Genomic DNA, 20828 nt, shown 5'->3' with positions numbered 1-20828 from the left:
TTAACAGAGGGGGTGCATCATTTAGGAAGCCGGTAACAGATCAGAACCTTGTGGAAAGAGTCAGGAATGGCTTGCTGCCTACAGCTCTTCGTCCCTGTGCGGCTGGAAGTCAGAAGGATGGGATTGGCCAGAGCAGGGCTCACTTCCTGCCCCGGGGCCTGGACACAGGTAGAAATTGCCCCTTGGGCTCCGCTCCACTTAGCCTCTGTTGGGGGGTCCCTCGCCAGCCCCACAGCGCACACACGGACCGACAGACACGGAGCGGGGCAGCGGAGGGGCAGCACCTGACACCCAGAAGTAAGCCCAGGCACATGCTGGTTTTGCTTTCCCAGCAAGGGGACGAACTGAAGCACTGTTCCCTCCCCTCCTCGCCCCTTGCCGCCGGCTGGCTCACTCCCAGGCCCCAGGCCCAGTGGTGCAAGACCTGGTGATCCAGAGAGTTGGGTCGGAAACAGCTTGATTCGCACCAGAATAAAATTAAGGCCCACAGGCAACAGGTACACCGGCTCTCTCACAACTGCGTGTGAATCTACAGTTTCCTCAAAATAAAAAGAGCAATTTTAGAAATCGAGCTACTCAGAACATACTAGACAGGAAGAAAGAAATAGTAACACCCCATGGTCCGAAAGTGAAAAGGCTCATTCTGAAAATCAACTTTTCGGTTTTTTTAGTAGATGAACTTCCTCATTCAAGCCATTCCTATGTCGTTGCCGCTCTGAGCCTCGTGGAAGCTGGTGCAAGAGAAAATGCCACCTGTTCCTTTTTTCTCCTTTCCCTTGACCAAACTGACAAATTTCTTAATAGCAACTGAAAGTATATCTCCAGCAGCAGAAACAAGAACTGCTAAGACATGTTTGCTCCAGACAGAACAGAGGAATAGGCGGAGAGAGAGGGGAAGATACATCTGTCAGCATAGATACTTTTGGACTTTTGGATTTGATATTATGTGTACATATTGCCTGGTCCAAACCATTAGTCCCCAAATTTTACATATCCTTCGAGGGTCTAGTGCAAACATAACCTTTTCCATTTCTCATCATACCAGTTTGAATACACCATTCTCTCCTGTATGTTGCATAGTGCGGTGGTTCTTAACCCTGTCAGTTGAAAAAACTGAGAGCTTTTTTAAAAAAATGCTCATGGTCCACCTGAATGAGAATCTCAGAGGAGAGGAAATCAACAGAGATTTTTTTTTTTTTAACTCCCTGGTAGTGTTAAATATGTACTTAGGATTGAGAACTTCTGCCCTGGCATTTTATGGAGCCAAGATTCCAGCACTCACCCTGTAGGTAAATACTGAATAATGTATTACAGAGATTAAAAGAAAAAAAAAAAAACACAAACACATTCACATCCTTTATCTGGTTTTGCCTGTAAAACCGCCCTGTGAAACAGGTGTCACTGCCCCACTGGTCAGAAGAGGAAAGGGAGTGTTGAAGTGTTAGAAGTCATAAAGGGCCCCTTTGGGCTTTTTGGTTCTATACTTTGACCACATCCCCTGAGATTAAAACTGGATTCTGTGTTCCCACCCGTACTCTAGCATAGCACCTCATGCCTAGGTGGTGTTCAGCGGCAAGTTATCAGCACAGTAAAAACCGAGTGGTCCAACAGAGCAGCAGGAAGTGTCTCAGTCATCCAGGGCTCTGGACAGGCTTCCCACATTGTGAGCAACTGCCCATCTCCCTGTACGTCCAACTGCTTGTTTACCCCTCTCCAAGTCACCTCAGCTGCTTGTTCAAAATGCAGACTCCAGGGCCCCGGATTTACAGAATCAGGATCTGTGGAGATGACATTCAGGAGTATCTTTGTGTGAGTGTAATAGGAAAATATACATAGCATATAATTCACCATCCTCCCCATTTTCAGTTGTACAGTTTAGTGGCTTTAAGTTCACACCGCTGTGCTGTCAGCATCACTACCCACCTCCAGGACTTTTCATCTTCCCAAACTGACACTCTCTACCCATTAAATAATAACTCCCCATTCCTTTCTTCCCCGGCCCCACAAGCCCCATTCTTTCTGTCTCTGTGGACTTCACCACATTAGATATTTCGTATAAAGGGCATCACCCCCGCATTTGTCTTTTTTGTGACTGGCTTATTTCACTTGTCATGTCTTCAAGGTTCATCCATTGCATCATATGACAGGATTTCCTTTTTTTTTTTAATTAATTTATTTATTTTAGAGACAGAGAGCATGAGCAGGGGGAGGGACACAGAGAGAGAGAGAAGCCTTAAGCAGATTCTCCACTGAGTGAGGAGCTTAACGCAGGGCTCAAGTCCAGGACACTGAGATCATGACGTAAGCCAAAATTAAGAGTCAGACATTAACCAACTGAGCCACCCAGGCGCCCCAGGATTTCCTTATTTTTTAAGACTGAAAAATACTTCAATTTATGTATTATGCCACATTTTTATGCATTCATCCATCAGAGGACATCTTGACTATTGTGAATAATCTACAATGAACATAGATGTGCAAATCTCTTTGAGATCTTGTTTTTAGAGTGTTTTTTTTTAATACATATACATACCCAGAAGTGGAATAGTTGGATCATATGGTAATTCTATTTTTTTTATTTTTTTAGGGTGACTCCACGCTGTTTTCCAGGGTGGCTACACCAATTTACATTCCCACCAACACTGTGCAAGTGTTCCAGTTTCTCCATATCCTCGCTATTTTTTATTGTTTTGACATCCTATTAGTTGTGAAGTAATATCTTGTTGTGGTTTACATTTGCATTTCCCTGTTGTTAGTGATGTTGAGCATCTTTTCATATATCTGTTGGCCATTTATATGTCTTCTTTGGACAAATGTCTATTCAGGTCTTTTGTCCATTTTTGACTCAGATTGTTTTATTTATTTATTTATTTTTTAATTTTTATTTATTTATGATAGTCACAGAGAGAGAGAGAGAGAGGCAGAGACATAGGCAGAGGGAGAAGCAGGCTCCATGCACCGGGAGCCCGACGTGGGATTCGATCCCGGGTCTCCAGGATCACGCCCTGGGCCAAAGGCAGATGCTAAACCGCTGCGCCACCCAGGGATCCCTCAGATTGTTTTTTTTTGTTTGTTTGTTTGTTTGTCGTTGAGTTGTAGGAGTTCTTTATGTATCTTGGATATTACCTCTTTATCAGATATGTGCTTCGTAAATATTTTCTCCCAATTCTATGTTGCCTTTGTAGTTTGTTGATTATTTCCTTTGCTGCCCAGAAGTTTTAAAGTTTGATGTATTCACATTTGTCTATTTTTGCTTTTGTTGCCTTGCTTTTGACATCTTATCAAGAAATCATTCCGGAATACAATGATGTAATGTATGACATGTTTTCTTCTAGGAATTTTATACATTCAGGTCTTACATTTAGGTTTTTAATCCACTTTGAGCTTTTGTATATAGTGTAAGGTAAGGGTCCGACTTCATTTTTTTCCCCTGTGGATATCCAGTTTTCCAGCACCATTTGTTGAAAAGACTATCTTTTCCCCATTGTGATGTCTTGTTAAAAATTCATGTTAAAGATGAGTTAACCACATATATGAGGGTTTATTTCTGGGATGTCTATTCTGTTCTACTGGTCTATATGTCTGTGTCTATGCAGTCCCACACTGCTTTGATTACCACAGATGTGTCTTGAAATCCAAAAGTGTAAGGCCTACAGCTTTGTTTTTCTTTTTCAAGGTCATCTTAGTTATTCAGGGTGCTTTGATATTCCATATGAATTTTGGGATAGATTTTCCTATTTCTGAAAAAAAAAGTGCCATTGCTATTTTTATAGCGATTGCATTGATTCTGTGGCTCACTTTGGGTAGTATTAACATTTAAACAATATTAAGTCTTCTGATCCATGAATGTAGGATGTCTTTCCATTTATTTGTGTCTTTTTAAATTTCTTTCAGCAATGTTTAGTAGTTTTCAGTGTACAAGTCTTCTGACTCCTTGGTTAAGTTGATTTCTAAGTATTTTATTCCTTCTGATGCTTTTGTAAATGGTACCATTTTCTTAATATCCTTTTCAGGTTATTCATTGTTAGTATATAGAAATGCAACTAATTTCTGCATGTTAACTTTGTATCCTGCAACTTTGCTGAATTGGTTTCTCAGAAATAAGTTTTTTGGTAGGTGTCTTTACGGTTTTCTACATATAAGATCATGTCATCTTGAATAGTGATGATTTTACTTCTTCCTTTCCAGTTTGAATGCGTTTTATTTCTTTTTCTTGCCTAATTACTCTCCTACCTAAGTACTCATCCAGCACTATGTTGAATAGAAGTGGCAAGAATGGGCATCCTTGCGTTGTTCCTGATCTTAGAAAGCTTTCAGTCTTTTCACCATTGACTATGATGTTAGCTATAGGCTTTTCACATATAGCCTTTATTACGTTCAGGTAATTTCCTTCTAATCTTAATTTGTTACTCAACAAATTAAGTAAATTTCATTTACTCAAATGAAAGAGCATTGAATTTTATTAAATATTTTTTTACATCAATTGAGGCAAACATGTGGGGTTTTTTCCTTCATTCTGCTTATATGATATATTACCTTGACTAATTTTTGTATGTTAAACCATCTCTGCATTCTAGAGATAAATCTAACTTGGTCATAGTGCCTAATCCTTTTAATGTGTTGTTGAATTCAGTTTGCTAGTATTTTGTTGAATATTTCTACATCAATATGCATCAGGGATATTAGTCTGTACTTTTAGTATTTTTGTCTAATTTTAATCTCAGAGTAATGCCAGATTCATAAAATTCAGACATGTTCCCATTTCTTTAATTTTGGGGAAGAACTTGAAAAAGACTGGTATGAATCTTCTCTAAATATTTGGTAGAATTCTCCAGTGTAGCCATTTAGTCCTGAGTTTTTCATTGTTGGAAGGTTTTTTTATTACTGATTCAATCCCCTTACTAATTATGGGTCTGTTCAGTTTTTTTAACTCTTCATGACTCGGTCTTGGTTGGTTGTATGCTGATAGAAATTTATCCATTGCTTTTAGGTTATCAAATTTGTTAGCATATAATTATTGATAGTAGTCTTAGTTCCTTATGATCCTTTTTATTTCTGTGATATCAGTTGTAATGTCTCCCCTTTCATTCTGATTTTTCTGACTTGAGTCTTTCTTTTTCTTACTCCAGTTAAGAAAATTAACTCTTTAAAAAAAAACAACCTCTTAGTTGATTTTTTTTTCTATTGTTTTTCTGTTCTCTATTTTGTTTATTTCTGCTTTAATTTTTATTATTCATTCCTTCTGGTAACTTTGGTTTAGTTTGTTCTTTTTCTACTTCCTTGAAGTATAAAATTAGGTTTTTGATTTGAGATCTTTCTTTTTTTAAAATATAGGCATTGTTCACTGTGGAACTTACCTCTTAGTTGTGTTTTGCTGCATCCCAGTTTGAGTATGTTATGTTTTTGTTTTCATTTCTCTCAAAATATTTTCTAATTTCCCTTGTGATTTATTCTTTGACCAATTAATTCAAGAGCTAACTTCCTAATTTGGGGCTGGGGGTATATTTCTATCCAAATGATTTGAAGACTAGGAGCAAACAGGGAAGAACTCTTTTCTTGCATAGCATGGACCTGGAAGACCCAGGCTGTGAAATGCCCAACTTGGAGAAGGGTCATTAGAACCAGCTGTAAAGACCATGATGCTTGTTGAGCATCTTGATCATTATCTCCATGTGAGGCCTTGTGTCCATCTGTGGTTCTGTCTAGACAGAGCTATGATTTGTAGTGCAGTGATTAACCCCAAAGCATAGCACAGATGTGTCTATACCTAATCCTGTCCCCAAGGTGAGAGAGAACTAGCCACAGATGGAGAGATAGTCCATTTGATCTCCTTATTACTTACTCTATCTACCCCTTTCTTGGAAACCACTGCTCCCCTTTCTCTACTCCCTTCCTTCATTCAAAGGAGAAAGAAAGAGAGGAAATAGTATACCAAGTACATAATATGAGTTGTCACATTGAAGCCTCACTAGTATTACTATCCCCATTTTATAGCTGAGAACTGAGGTTCAGTTAAGTAACTTGCTCAGACCCCCCCAAAAAAAAGAAAAACAAAAAACAAAAACAAAAACAAAAAAGTAACTTGCTCAATCACTGTTAAATTAGTAGACAGTAAGAGGAAGAGAATGGAGCTCAAAATAGGTCTTTCTGGATCTAACACCCCAGACTCTTCCCATTGCAGCTATCCTTCCCAGTCATTCAACAAATACCTACTATGTTCTTGCCCTGTGCTAAGAGCTCAAGGAGCTACAAAGGAAAACCAGATATGACTCCTGGCATCCAAGGAAACCACTGCCGGTAGAGAGGACAGATACCAAACCTCTAATTACAAAATTTTTTTGTAATACTGAAGTGGTACAAATACTATGGGAGCACAGAGAAGTAGGGTTCCTAGAGTATAAGTAGAGAGAAATCTCACATTTAGGGCAGGATTTCACTAGGCAGAAAAGAGGAGGAAGAAGGACATTTGGGAGTTTTGAAAAATAAATGCTATGTTGTAAATATTATAGGCTCTGCAGGCTAGACAATTTCTGTTGCAGCCACTCAACTCTGCCACTGTAGCGCAAAAGCAGACACAAATAAACATAATTGAATGAGCAGGGCTGTGTTCTGCTAAAACTTAATTTACAAAAACAAGAAGGCAGATGGATTTTGCCTGGAGGCCATAGATTACAAACCCCTGAAAAATCAAAGGTGATTAAAACAGGGAAGTAATCAGATTTTCATTCTCATAAGACCACTCTGGACAATGTAGTGGAAAGACTTTATGTATTCCCTATCTTTTTTCCTTGGAGTAGCTCGGAGAAATTTGCACCACAGTGGGCCTTAGGCTTTGGATTTTGTAAGATGAGGAGAGTAACGGGTCTAGGTACTTTCATACAAGTCTCTCAGTTCCTCATTCTATTCATCTTCCCAATTCCATTTCCTCCTATATACTTCTATCTGCCCTCATTTCGGGTGTAATTTGCCAGATTTAGCAAATAAAAATACAAGACATCTAGTTAAGTTTGAATTTCAGATAAACAATAAAAATTTTTATAGTATATCTCATGCAATATTTGAGGTATACTTATGCTAAGAATGTATTCATCATGTATCTGAAATTCAAATTTAACTAGGCTTCTGGTATCTTTATCTGGCAATGCTACAGGGGCACCTTTGTCACCCAAAACTGGCTCCACCTCTTGGTGGATGCTGAACTGAAAGATACAACCAAGTCAAAGAATGGGAAAATGAAGGGTTTTATTTGCAACAAGTAAAAGATAACACCAGGGTTACTTCCCAAAGCAGAGTCTCCCTGAACAACAAAATTAAAGACATTTTAAGTTAAGGGTGCATACATATTCATGAAGGGGCTTGAGCAATGGGGAATACAGTATGGAATTAGGGCAGAAATCATCTTAAGGTGACAGAGTCCAGGTTGAAGTCCAGAGAGCTTGGAAAAGGTCAGCATTATCACTTCTCCGCAGCTGATCTAGTGAGTGCTCATATGGGTTTAGATCCTGTAAAGATGACTTAAGAACATGTGTCAAATTGATCTTTACTTGGAACCAATACTAAGAATTTTACCACTGACTTTTTTGGCCCTGATATGATTAGGTTATCTCCTATTTGTTCTTATAGTCTTTCACAGGATGGCTGGGGGCCTAAATGAATTATCTTATGTCAAGAAAGCTATGTCTTGTCTTTCTTTTGCTGGGGACCCTTAATTCTTTCTGCTTACACCTTCAGTCTGAGTTACTCAGAATTCTAACATAAGAGATGGGGATCAGAGTAGTCTGGCCAGTCTTCAGCAGGAATCCCCCCACCCTTAATGCCTTCTCTTAGCATTTTTCCATGCACTGACCTCTTCGGTCTGCTCATTGGCTAGAAGTCCCCAGCTGCCTTTGCTGTATTCGGAGTTTAGCCCCATCTCTTTCTCCTGTTTTCTCTTTCCCTGACAGGTGTCACAAGAGTCCTGAATAAAGTCCTCCTTGCCATTTTGACAAGTATTAGAATAAATGTTTAACATAACGAACGACTGGGGTATGTTTGCCTCCTCAGGTCAGAGGCCTGAAGACATGAAGAATCAGGGACGGGAGGATGGAAAACAGGAATTAGCATGAAATGAGATAAACTGGGGGCCCGAACATCTCATCCTCCCCAGACTCCTCAACCCATTGCACGAGCTGTCACTGAATTGGCCCCACCACTATTCCCCACACTTCCTCACCCAAACTCCTAGCCACCCTGCATCACCCTACTCAGATGTCACCAGGTAGTGATACCCTCCACTTCCCTAGAGAGTGTTTAGAACTCCTTCCTCTGAGCAGCACACTTCTCTTGTAATGCCTGTGTTAGAGGACCGCATTGCCGTCATTCACAAGCCTATCTCCCTTAATAATCTGTGTGCTCTTCCTTGTGGGGGGCATAAATTCGAGACTTTTATTTTTTTTTTTTTTTTTTTTTTTTTCAAAAATTCGAGACTTTTAAAACAAGGCCTGATTCCCAGTGGCTTACACAATAGAAGTCTACTGTGAATTTCAAAGGACAGTTATTTGAAATTCTGTGGGAAGGCTGCCACGGGGTCATTTAAAAACCTAGGCTCGTTTCATCTTGTGACTCTACCTTCCACTAGGACCTTGAAGTTCTCTGTATTCAGCAGGATGACGGGTAAGGGCACGCAAGACTGAATGTGGGAGCTGGAGATAGTGCGGTCAGGACCCCTCACGTTCCATTGGCCACAGCTCAGTCACGTGGCCACAGCCTCGCTGCAAGGCAGGCTGAGCAGACTAGTCTCACTGCATGGCCTGGGAAAGAGGAAATGAGCCAGACTGCCTGGGTTGGAATTATGCTTTTATTACTTACCGATTATGTGACTTTGGATAAGTTACTTCACTTTATTTAGAGTCATAGTTTCCTTACCTGTATAAATGAGAATGATACCTACAGGGTTGATACAGGAAATAAATGAGCACACTTATATAAATACATAAAGTACTTATGTAAATAAATGAGTATATAACGTGCTCAGAGCAGTGTCCAGCATCTAGGGAATGCTATATGCAGATTAACTATTAGCAGCATTAACATCCTTTCATCAAAATACTCTTACACCTTCCCCCTCTGACCCAGAGTAAAGGTCTTTACAATGGCCTATGAAATCCTTACATGAGCCGAACCCAGTTATCTCCTGCTTGTGTCATTACTCAAGCCACCCTGACCTCTCTACTCTTCCTGGAAAGAGCCAAACATGTTCATGCCTCATGCTGTGCAGTCTCATTTCCCAGAAGGTTCCTCCTGGGTTTCAGAATGACTCACTGCAAAACTCCTTCAGATATCTGCTCAAATGCCACTGCCCCGACTACTCTTTCAAACACTCACAGCCCCCCTCCTACACTTCCCATTCCCTTCCCGACATTATTGTTCTAGGCGATGAGCTTTACAGGGGCAAGAATTTTCCCTGTTTCCTTCCCTTCTGCTTCCCTAGCTCCTACAGCCGCCTGTGGCAGAGCAGGCAGGCGGTTCAGTAAGTCAGCGAATGAACCAACGGCGACTCTCCACGGACACCCTAACCCTCTGGCCTCACTAAATGTCTATCGCAGTTGTGGCAACTATGATTTCTGTCTTATCAGACCTACAATTCATCTACTAAGTGTGTGCAGTGTGACTTGAACCAGGGGACAAAGAAATACATTCCCTTTCTGTTTTAACAGAAATGAATTCCTTCCGGTGTTAGTGTGAACTTTTGCAACTGTGTCTTGTGAGTACTTTCCTGTCAACTTTTTCTACGTGTCAATCTGGGGAAAGAGAGGAATGTAGATAGAAGTCAGTTTTTCGGGGAATCCCTGGGTGGCTCAGTGGCTTGGCGCCTGCCTTCGGCCCAGGGCGTGATCCTGGAGACCCGGGATTGAGTCCCACATTGGGCTCCCTGCATGGAGCCTGCTTCTCCCTCTACCTGTGTCTCTCATTAATAAATAAAATCTTAAAAAAAAAAAAAAAAAAAGAAGTCAGTTTTTCAAGATTTGCATCCAGTCACACAGCACTTTTCTCCTCATACAGATGAGAGAGATGCCCTGCCCTTGCTTACAGTAATGCTAACAGCATAGGTGATGGGCCCTGTGTCACTTCTCCACCCAGGGGCTAATTCTAATTTTTTTTTTTTAAAGATTTTATTTATTCATGAGAGACACAGAGACAGAGAGAGAGACACAGAGACAGAGAGACACAGGCAGAGGGAGAAGCAGGCTCCACGCAGGGAGCCCAACGTGGGACTCGATCCCGGGTCTCCAGGATCACACCCTGGGCCGAAGGCAGCGCTAAACCGCTGAGCCACCCAGGGATCCCCGCTAATTCTAATTTTTGCTTCACCCTCACCCTGAGTGTATTCAAACAGACACACTTCACAGTGTGTGTTTCCCAGACTGTGAAGACACTGACACCAGTTTCAGCTGGTCTGGGTGGGGATCCGACTTTCTACCCGCAATTCTACTGAACCCACCTGTGCGGTAACTGAACCCTCCTGCAGAACAAAACAAGCTTGAATGTGTCTGGCTGCAGCCAACATAGCTAAGGACATGGTCCTGAAACCTAGTTTTCAGAGGAAAATAAAGTGTGTGACGCCTTCCACTCCCCCACCCTCGCCGCAGCTGACGTGAAGTTCCTGTGTATTATTCTAGCAAAGCACCTGTTTGCTCCTAGCGTGTGTGGTGGCTTGTGATCTTCTGACTCCCCGCCCCAGAGTCAGCTCAGGAGAGGACTGGCTGTCTTGGATCACATTCACTACAGTATACTGGATGCCTCCTAGCTCAGGAAGTGCTTGATAAATATGTGTCTTGATGACCAGGCCGCTGACAACCTTCTACAGCTGCAGTCAACATATGTGGGAACATCTGAAAGAGCACCACATTTGATCCGAACCCTTGACTTTCTCAGCTTTGCGACTCTGGAAGAGTTACCCAGCCTTTCTGAGCCTTTATTTCTCCATCTATCTCTATCATTATAAGGATGATAAAAATACTATCCTCTAGGGCATTTCTAAGTACCAAATGTGATTACGAGCTTGAAAGTACTTTGTAGATACTCCATGGACATCAGCCAAAATCAGTGAAGTGGTCAACATTTTAGCGTTGGGATTATAAAAGAACTTTGTGGTGGAAAATAAGACAAGTAATCCCTCACTCATTTTTGCTTCTTAAAGCATCCGGCATCATTGCCCTGGCTTCCTTTATAGAAACTTTGTACTGCATCGTCTCCAGGTGTGGTTTTCTCTTTTTCTTCTGCGTTCTTGGACTCTATCCTTCCAGCTGTCTTTGCTCTCTTACCTTTCTCCTGCATTCACTCAATATTTCTGGAGGGACTGCAGTGCGCCAAGCAACATACTCCTAGTAGGAAGCAAAACAGGTGTACAGGCTGCTCTGTTGGGGTTGTTAAAAAGAAAACAAGCCCAACAGGCCCAAGATAGAGTCACCTATGCCAGACCAAGTCACCAAACTGAGGCTAAGAGTTCAGCATGACTGCAGTTTCAAAGTCCACTGGAAGTGTAATTTTAACTGCTCCGTAAGGAATGTTCTGGTAAGCCCCAAAAACGCAATCTGTCAAATACGCCCTCCAGATCCCATAGAGGAAGCTGAGGTAATCCACATGATGAAATCCCTGTTCTTCCCCCCTTCAAGTAATACTAACAGAATAGATGAAAGGGGGATGCCTGGGTGGCTCAGTGGTTGAGCATCTGCCGTCAGTTCAGGGCATGATCCGGGGGTCCTGGGATCGAGTTCCGCTTAGGGCTCCCCATGGGGAGCCTGCTTCTCCCTCTGCCTATGTCTCTGTGTCTTTCATGAATAAATAAGTAAAATCTTTAAAAAAAAGAAGAAGAATAGATGAAAGGGACCATGACTGAAAAAGTTCTATCTTTTCTTTTCCCTGGGAGGTTATTAAAACTTTCCTTTTTTTTACAACTCCTCAGAGCATTGCTCTACTTACTAGGTGGGTTACCACCAGATTCATGAATTGTTTAATAAAGGGAATTCAAGCTTCAGATTTCCTCCATCAAATTGTGTTTTTCCACAGGTGTGGATCAAGTCATCACCGCCAGGTCTGGACTTGCAGTAACAGCTCTCCACAGGGAACCCGGGGCCATGCCTAGGGAGACAGAAGGCCACGGAGGCAAAGATCTGAAGGAGGAGTCTATTCAGTAAACTTTTGGAGTCATTTTCAGTAGAGTTTGACTGAGTTATCTTCTTACTATTTTTATCCTATTATTTTTCTATGTATACCGTTAATTTCAACTTTTACCTTTATTTATTAATTGAAATTAATCCAATTTCCTGATTGACTTTTTTGACATTTTAAGATGAATATTTAGTTCTTTTATTTTTTGGTCTTACTTTTAAATCGCTAAGGCATCTTGAAACTCTGAATGTTCCTTTTAGTATTACTTTCAGGATTCCTTAGGTCTCAAGAAAAAGTAGTTTGCTTTTCATTGGTTTCTAGAGAATGAATGGATTCCCATTTCTTTTCTCTTTAATCCAAGACTTGCCTCGGAGTTTGTGCCTTCACTTCCAACTATTTAAGGCTTTTAGATCACATTCATCATGTACCTTTAATTTTTCATTTTTATGAAAAATCTGTCTTTATGTGTGGCAGGTAAGAAATCCTTATATGTGTTATCTCAAGTTATTTGATTATATTATTTGGTTCATCTGAATAAAGTTTTGACTGTTAAAACATTGTGTTACTTGTTGAGTTGAATGATTATTTTGATGATGAATTCTGGATGATTGGGAGCAAGGTATTTTGAAATCTCTCATTAATTGTACAAGGTCTCCTTCCTGTCTTTATGTATTTAGCTGCTATGTTCTTTGATATCTCCCTTGACTGTTTTATCTTCTTTAGTATTTGTGCCTTTTATAACTGCAGACAAATGTTCCCTACACTCTAAGTGCTATTAGCCTGAAGTTCTACTTTGTCTGAGATTAATGTTACCGCTCCCGCTTTCATTTGTCTTCATTGGTCCAGAGTCTCTTTGCTCACCATTTTATCATCATCTTATTTGAAGTATGAATCAATATATCCAATGGGCCATATCTTTGCATGAATGCTTTTCTAGGACTTTAAACCTTAGCCCACTGAGTTCATCATTTCCTCCCTAAAACCCTTTTTTCTTCTTTCTTTTCCATCTTGGTCATGATGGAAAGCTCTTGTTTCACTTGTTTGTTCTTTTTTTTTCTTAAAGATTTTATTTATTTATTCATGAGAGACACAGAGAGAGAGGCAGAGACACACACAGGCAGATGGAGAGGCAGGCTCTCTGCAGGGAGCCTGATGCAGGACTCAATCCTGGGACCCTGGGGTCACAACCTGAGCCAAGGCAGCCGCTCAACCACTGAGCAGCCCAGGTGCCCCTCACTTGTCTGTTCTGATGGAGTATCCAGATCCCCTTTGGCGGCCAGTCCCTCCCCTTGCCCAGCCTGGGAGCTCTGCATGGTGTTTCCTTGTGCCCACTTCAGGATGGGCAAGTGATTGCCACTGGACAAGTAGACATCACCTTCTACTAGCCTTAGAGACCCAAACACAACAACCTTAGTACAAATAGGTCCAAAGAGATAGTGGCTGTTTTTCAGAAGAGGCTCTTTAGAGCTCAGACTTGGAAACCAGACTGCTGGCTCAAATCCTTCCTCTGTCTCTCATTTGCAGCTTCAGGCTAGTTACTTAATCTGCCTCAGTTTTCCTACCTACCTCATTCTTGTGAAAATTACAAGTATCAATTTATGTAAAAAAAAAAAAGTTAAGGGATCCCTGGGTAGCTCAGCAGTTTAGCGCCTGCCTTTGGCCCAGGGTGCGGTCCTGGAGTGGGATCGAGTCCCATGTCAGGCTCCCGGCATGGAGCCTGCTTCTCCCTCTGCCTGTGTCTCTGTCTCTCTCTCTCTCTCTGTCTATCATAAATAAATAAATAAATAAATAAATAAATAATAAATAAATAAACTTTTTAAAAAAAATTAGAAGAGGGGGTACCTGGCTGGCTCAATCTATAGAGCACGCGACCTTTTATCTCAGCGTTGTGAGTTCTAGCACAACGTTGTGTGTGGAGCCAACTTAAAAAAAGAAATTAGAACAGTAGTTATAATACAGTGTGCAGATATGGATGTTAACTATTGTCAATTTTTCGTGCCCCAGGACCTGGGAGGACAACAGTCCAGGGCATGTGAATTCTGAGCAGAAGTGTAGTCAGCATGAAGAAGAGGGGAGGCAGTGGGAGGACAGACCAGGCCCTTCACAGAGGTGAGCCCTGCAACAAGTTGGTCCCAAAGCTGGTCATGCCCAGGATTTTTCAGACAGTAGGCAATGAATCCCCGTTTTGTTTAATATTCTGTGACTAAGTCAGAAAACCTTAAATTATACAACTACTAAGCAAAGTGCCAGGCCAGTAGCTTCGATTGCCCCCTCTCCCTCACTGCACACATGCTATGTGGCAAGTCTACATGGCCTCCTTCCTCAATTTGTTCTCATTATGATGCCTTTTCTCCACTTCCCTAACTCAGGGTTGAAGAAAGAAAATCGGTGTTTGCGAATACCGGCTACATACTTAGAGACTGTGAGGACATGTTCACTTTTGAATCCTGAAAATAGCCCTGTGAGGAATCAGAAGCTCAGAGACACTGACTAACTAGTCCAAGGCCACACAGCCTTGGTGATTCTAGCTCCAGAGGCCACACTTAGCGCCACTCTGCCATACTGTCTGGATAAATACTTGCTGGGTGGCTAACCCCAGGAGCAGGACCTATGGAATTCATTGCAAGCAGTCCTCCACATGGCCCAGACCAGTGGTTATTTAGTCCCTTTTGACTAAATGGCAATGACCTTGAAAATGGCAATGACCCTAATGTAGTTCACTCATGTCAGACATCACACACAGCCGCCCTGACTATGTTTCTCAGGGAACTGGTCATCTATCACTAAATCTACCCATCCTCAGCCCCAAAGCTTGCTGAGCCCTTTTGCAGAGAGAGAAGCAACAGAAGCGAGGTTGTGGCCATGCCACTTCCTTTAATCAATCATGAAAAGACTAGCAAATGGCCTGGTAGTTTTCCCAGCATGAATTCACACACACGTACACACATGCATGCATACAAACAATCCAGGCTGCCAATCTATCTTGAAAATACATCATTCCATGGAGACTTTCCTGAATAGTCCTGTAAAACTATCTTCACCTCTATTCCTTGGCTCCGCACGTTGTCCAATAGAATGTTTATTGCTTGTTCTGTGGTCTCACCCTCTTAGTTCCTTAAAATCCACTGAGTTCACAGGGGGACTTTTGCCATCTACCAGGATTCTCCTACCACCCCCTCCACTCAGCCAGCCACTGCTCTTCCTTTGGCTCTGCCTCAAGGAGGCCCTTCCTGCCCACCCTGTTCAAGGTAAGCCTCCTTCTTACTACCCCATTATTCAGAATCTCAGCCCCTTGACAATTTTCTTTGAGACTCTTAGAACAACGTGCAACTATAGTGTCCATTTATAGGTTTACTTAGGTCTTAATTTGTTTTTGTCTGATTGTTTTTAAAGATTTATTTTTTATTCACGAGAGACACAGACTGAGCGAGAGAGGCAGAGACACAGGCAGAGAAGCAGGCTCCTACAGGGAGCCCAATGTGGAACTCGATCCCGGATCCCGGGATCATGGCCTGAGCCGAAGGCAGGCACCCAACTGCTGAGCCACCCAGGCATCCATACTTAGGTCTTATTTGTGTTTCCATGTGTTTTTCTTTTGTCTTTCTTATTAGAATGAAGCCAAATAGGGGCACATCTCTTGCTGTGACTATCAAGTGGTGAAAACATATACTAATATATGAAACGATTGAAATGAAACACTTTTGTGCTGGGCACATACCAGTTCCTAAATAAATCAGTCTTTTTGATTAAGAGATTTGCCCAAGAGCCACCCAGTTAGTGGCCTAGAACTGGTGACCTCTTACTTTGTAAGATGCTAATGATATTTTCTATACAGACTGTTCAGTTGTCTCACTTTCCAGGCCGTGAGCTCTTCCAGGACAGGGAAGTGGCCTATGTACACAGTGGTTATTGCTCACACGCTAGGGACCTGAAATAAGACAGCATTTATTATACGGATGCCTGGGGGGCTCAATCGGTGAAGCGTCCGACTCTTGATTTCAGCTCATCACAATATCAGGGTCCTAGGATGAAGCTCCTGCATCGGGCTCCCTGCTCAGCGAGGAGTCCTTGTCTCCCTCTCCCTCTACCCTCCCCCTTCTCTCTCTCTCAAATAAATAAATAAACACATCTTTATTTTATTTATTTTAAAGATTTTATTTATTCATGAGAGACACACAGAGAGAGGCAGAGACACAGGCAGAGAGAGAAGCAGGCTTGTCACAAGGAGCCTGATGTGGGACTCAATCCCGGGATCAGGATCACGCCCTGAGCCAAAGGCAGACACTCAACCACTGAGCCACCCAGGCGTCCCAATAAATGTATCTTTAAAAAACAGAAGCATGTATCCTACTGATAGTGAATTTTCCACTTAATGGTACATGTGCATGTGAATAGTCTAGGCAAGTGTTCCTGGGAGAGAGGTGAGCACTCAAGAACCCCTTTCCGCTTACCTGGTGCCTCCCCCACCAGCTCCCTCTGTACACACGTCTCACCTGGGGGAACAGAAAGCAGTCTGAGGGATGTGAGGCATTCAGCTCTTCTGTTCAAACCCTATGAAAGAAAATACAACTTGCTAGGGCCACACTGATAGGAATGAAGGACACTTTAACCTCTGCTAAGCTAACTCCTTTTTAGTGGGCAGTCCGGAAGCAATTGAGGTTTTATTTATTTTTTTTTAATTTTTTTTATTTACTTATGATAGGCACACAGTGAGAGAGAGAGAGAGGCAGAGACACAGGCAGAGGGAGAAGCAGGCTCCATGCACCGGGAGCCCGACGTGGGATTCGATCCCGGGTCTCCAGGATCGCGCCCTGGGCCAAAGGCAGGCGCTAAACCGCTGCGCCACCCAGGGATCCCGCAATTGAGGTTTTAGACGCAGTATCGTGTATCTATGTGCCTAACGATTTGATAAGTGAGACAGTTCCCCTTCCATTCCCCTGCCCAATTTCGAAGAACTGCCTTTTCCTGTCCCGAGTTTCTGTTAAATCCCTCCTCTTGCTTTCTAACCCTGCTCAGGCCCTCTGCACCCTTCACTCACTTGTAGAATTGCTCCCACAGTGAGCTCCTTGATGTCGGTCTTACCTGTGAGAACCCACTCTCCACACTGGCACCAGGTGAGTGGTATTGAAATGCCACTGGCCACATCCGCACTCTGTCCCCTTACCCTTCACTAACTCCTCTTGTCCGAGCCACCCAGCCCCTTAGCTTGGAACCTAAGTCCCAACAACCTGGCCAGAAGGAAGGTGGCCTATCTCTTTAGCATTTCTGAGACCTCAGACCAGCTGCCCACCGCTTACTTTTAAACACATACCATGCCCCTTAAGTGCCTTAGGGAGTGGAAAAAGTAGAGAAACCCTAAGTAAATGAACAAAATTTGGACCTTCATAAAACATGTTTCTGCCTAATCATAAATAAATCTCGCTGTCTAAGGGCGCGAGGTTTGTCAGGCAAGTATCACAGAAAATAAATATAGTGAGATAAAATACATTGTGCATTTTCTTAAATAGAAAAACAGTGGCCTCCAAGGCAGTAGAGACAACTAGCTTTCTTTCCTCCTGTCCCACCTCCTGACTTTCCCCACCCCTAACCCCACCCTTGCCAGCTACTACAGCACAAGGCTGCAGCCTCCAGCCAAGCAGTCGTACCCCTGGGGCTTCTCCTGCTTGGCCTGGGCTGCTGGCCTCTGTAGTTAACCAGAGTGGGGTGAGTATTACTGCAATACAAAATAATACCTTTCCGTTGTGTAACCTTTTGTCTTTCCCCTCTTCTTTCAAAAGAAAAAAAAATATTTAAAAAATAAACGATAGAACCAGTAAAATCTTACCGTGTAATTAATACAGGCCAGGGCAGAATTGAGTGGTACATATTCATCATTTGCCTCATTGAGTTTTTTGGGTTGTTTTTTGTTTTTTTTTTTAAGCCCATAAGTCTGCAGCATGCGGTTGTCTTTTAAATTCAACTTGGCAGTAGTGATTCTTAAGAGCCAAGGTAAATTGTAGCCTGTTTCTTTAAAATGTGCTACTAGAGATGCATTTTTAAGAGGGAAAAAATGTTCTTGATCATTAAAGAAGAAATCTTCGCATCACCATGAAGACTGATGTGTTTAAACAGAATATTTTAAATATTAAGTTGCTTCTAGAAAGTGTCTTACTTTGCCATTGGTTTCAGGATTTGCTGTTGGAATTAGTTTTGCTGGTAGGGAGGCACGATTTCTACTTTCAGTCACCTTGAAGCTTATTATTATCTTATTGTCAGAATTAATGCTAAATGTCTCTGTTTTTATAAAACAAAAACAAGTGATCTGGCCACTTGTTACCTTTCCCAATTTGTTACATTGTTATTATCACCAATAATACCAAGTCGGCTTTCAGTATTTTCCTTGTTGAGGGAATGATTAGCTTTTCTCACCTACATGATTTAACGGAAGAGGAAAAAAGAAGCTTTTTTTTCCCTCCCTCTTTTGTCCAGACCCCTAAGGCTAGCACATTTCTTAAAAATGGCTGTTACAAGGGAGGTGGGGGTCGGGAGGTGGTATTGCTGACATCTAGATGTCTAGTCTAGAGACTTTACAATCATGTGTATGAAACTTAACAGTTTCTATATTCATGAATTTGTTTGTTCATTTTTCAAAAAAAAAAAAACAGCCATTGAGCATCCAGGCACTGTGGTGGGATTAAAAGTGGAATGGCCAGCACCAGCAGAGCTGTGACCCTGACTCCAATAGGGGAGAAGGACCTGGAAACAGCTGACCTGATGGGCGTCTTTAGACATCTTAAATGTACTGGAAAATGTACTTAACGGTGTACTACAGGTCTACACCCTTTCATATGTAAATCAGCATCAAGGCCAATATAATTATGAATATTTCCCTCAAGGATTTGCATTCATTTCAGCAGGAAGACTAAATATTTTTCTAAAATTTTCTCTCATTTATTTTACTTTATTGCCCTAGCTTTATTGATGCCCTAAGGAAATGCTTAGTTTACCTCCTGGGAGGTAACTGACCTTAAGAGCACTTCAATGTGTTAGCAAAATGTGGAGGAAGCCCAGCAGCCTGAACTAGCATCCCATATAGCCATCAGTTTTATTGAGAAATTAGCACTGAAGATTGCATTGAAGCTCACTTGAGTTTAACTTGGGGGAGTGAAAATGGAGACAAATGTGTGTGAAATTAATGGATGATGCTTTTGGTGTACAGACCATGCTCTAGAAAAGTATATCTGGAAGATTTTGAGAAAAAAAAATTATAATCAAGTGTTTGTATAGTCTGCTGCCTTTTGCCTGAACTAAATTTGTCAACATGTAAATGTTTCATGGTCACCAGTAACTGTATTTTCATGGAAGTTTTGAGATCTATTTATACCAAATAGAGCACTCAAAACGGTTTTGCTGTTTTCTGATAAAGTATTGGATGGGTCCTGGTCACGTTCTATTTATTTATTTTTTAAAGATTTATTTATTTATTCATGAGAGACACGGAGAGAGAGGCAAAGACATAGGCAGAGAGAGAAACAGGCTCCCGGCCAAAACCCTGGGATCACACTATCACACTCTGAGCCCAAGGCAGATCTTCAACCACTGAGCCACCCAGGTGCCGCCCCAGCCCTACCCCCCCCCCCCCCCCCGCCGACCCCCACCCCGGTCAAGTTTTAAATTTAAGATACCACCCAAACTCAATAGCCTGCAAGCTTTGATAGTTGACTTTATGGCTAAGGACCAGCACTATCTTAGCCCTCTTTACTTCCATTACAATGGGGAAGATAAGGGTGAGGGAGACTCTTCCACTTACTTAAAGTAAAACAAAATTTAACATCACGTAACAAACTTGATTGTTTACCCAAAACTAACTAACTAACTAACTAACTAACTAACTAAATAAATAAATAAATAAATAAATAAAGTTTGGTGGAGATGTTCTGTACTGAAATGGATATGGCTATTGGCTGTAGTGACTTCCCTGGTAAAGGAGCTTTGGCCCACATTAGTAAAAAGGGCAAGTAATTCCAATTCAGATATGAGTCACAGCAATATTTAAAATATAATGCTATGCTTCATAGGTCTTCCAGTTCTTGTAGCCAAAATATTATCTGAGATATCTATGGGACTGCTGCAGTGTGGGTGTGACCAGATACCAGATAGGCTAAGCATGGGAGAGCCAAGCCCTGTGCAAGTCCAGGAGGTGGTGATACCCTCTTCTTTTGGGATTCCTCTCTGCTGAGCTCCTACTGGAGATGAGTTCTAGAAAGGATATGAGGAGAGAAAGAACAAAGGCAAGACAGGAGTCTGGGGAAATAGACCATTGCCTAAGTGAGGGATCTGGGTTTAGGTGAGGGATTTCAGGATATTTGCATATGAATTGGGACTTTTAAGTTAACTCAAAGATTGATTCACTCAGTAATATTTCAACCTTTAATTCTACAGACAGAAATAAATTGTGGGATGAGCTGGAACAACTCCAATTAAATTCTTTTTTTTTAGAGAGAAAGACCCTCTCTTTTTTTTTTTTTTTTTTTTTAAGGTTTTATTCATTCATAGAGACAGAGAGAGAGAGAGAGAGAGGCAGAGACACAGGCCGAAGGAGAAGCAGGCTCCACGCGGGGAGCCTGACGTGGGACTCGATCCCAGGTCTCCAGGATCAGGCCCTGGGGTACAGGCGGCGCTAAACTGCTGTGCCACCG

At 41.9% G+C, this 20828-nt stretch overlaps 1 protein-coding gene and 1 long non-coding RNA gene across 4 annotated transcripts in view; one reads left to right on the top strand and one right to left on the bottom strand.

Annotated features, from left to right (window-relative positions):
* Positions 1–10310: 10310 nt before the first annotated feature.
* The window catches only part of LOC112646204 (uncharacterized), a 24001-nt gene continuing 13483 nt past the window's right edge, over positions 10311–20828 (bottom strand). The window contains exons 4-5 of one of the 2 annotated variants that reach the window (XR_003127516.3): positions 16644–16701; positions 10311–11363 (exon numbers count right to left, since the gene is read on the bottom strand). This is a non-coding gene — a long non-coding RNA (uncharacterized LOC112646204). Of the gene's footprint in view, positions 11364–16643; positions 16702–17803; positions 20389–20828 lie in introns of those variants that run through there. The other variant, XR_003127518.3, reaches the window with a different exon arrangement.
* Positions 15135–20828, top strand: part of LOC112646196 (placenta-specific gene 8 protein-like) — a 26609-nt gene continuing 20915 nt past the window's right edge. Inside the window, exon 1 of one of the 2 annotated variants that reach the window (XM_025425928.3) lies at positions 15135–15398. In XM_025425928.3, the coding sequence (XP_025281713.3) occupies positions 15152–15398 (247 nt within the window). In that variant the 5' untranslated portion in view covers positions 15135–15151. Of the gene's footprint in view, positions 15399–17696; positions 17854–20828 lie in introns of those variants that run through there. The other variant, XM_025425937.3, reaches the window with a different exon arrangement.

Source organism: Canis lupus, chromosome 32 (assembly GCF_003254725.2).
Source record: "Canis lupus dingo isolate Sandy chromosome 32, ASM325472v2, whole genome shotgun sequence".
NCBI lineage: Eukaryota > Metazoa > Chordata > Mammalia > Carnivora > Canidae > Canis > Canis lupus.
The sequence above is the reverse complement of the archived record's forward strand: the minus strand, read 5'-3'. Positions and strand labels throughout refer to the sequence as shown.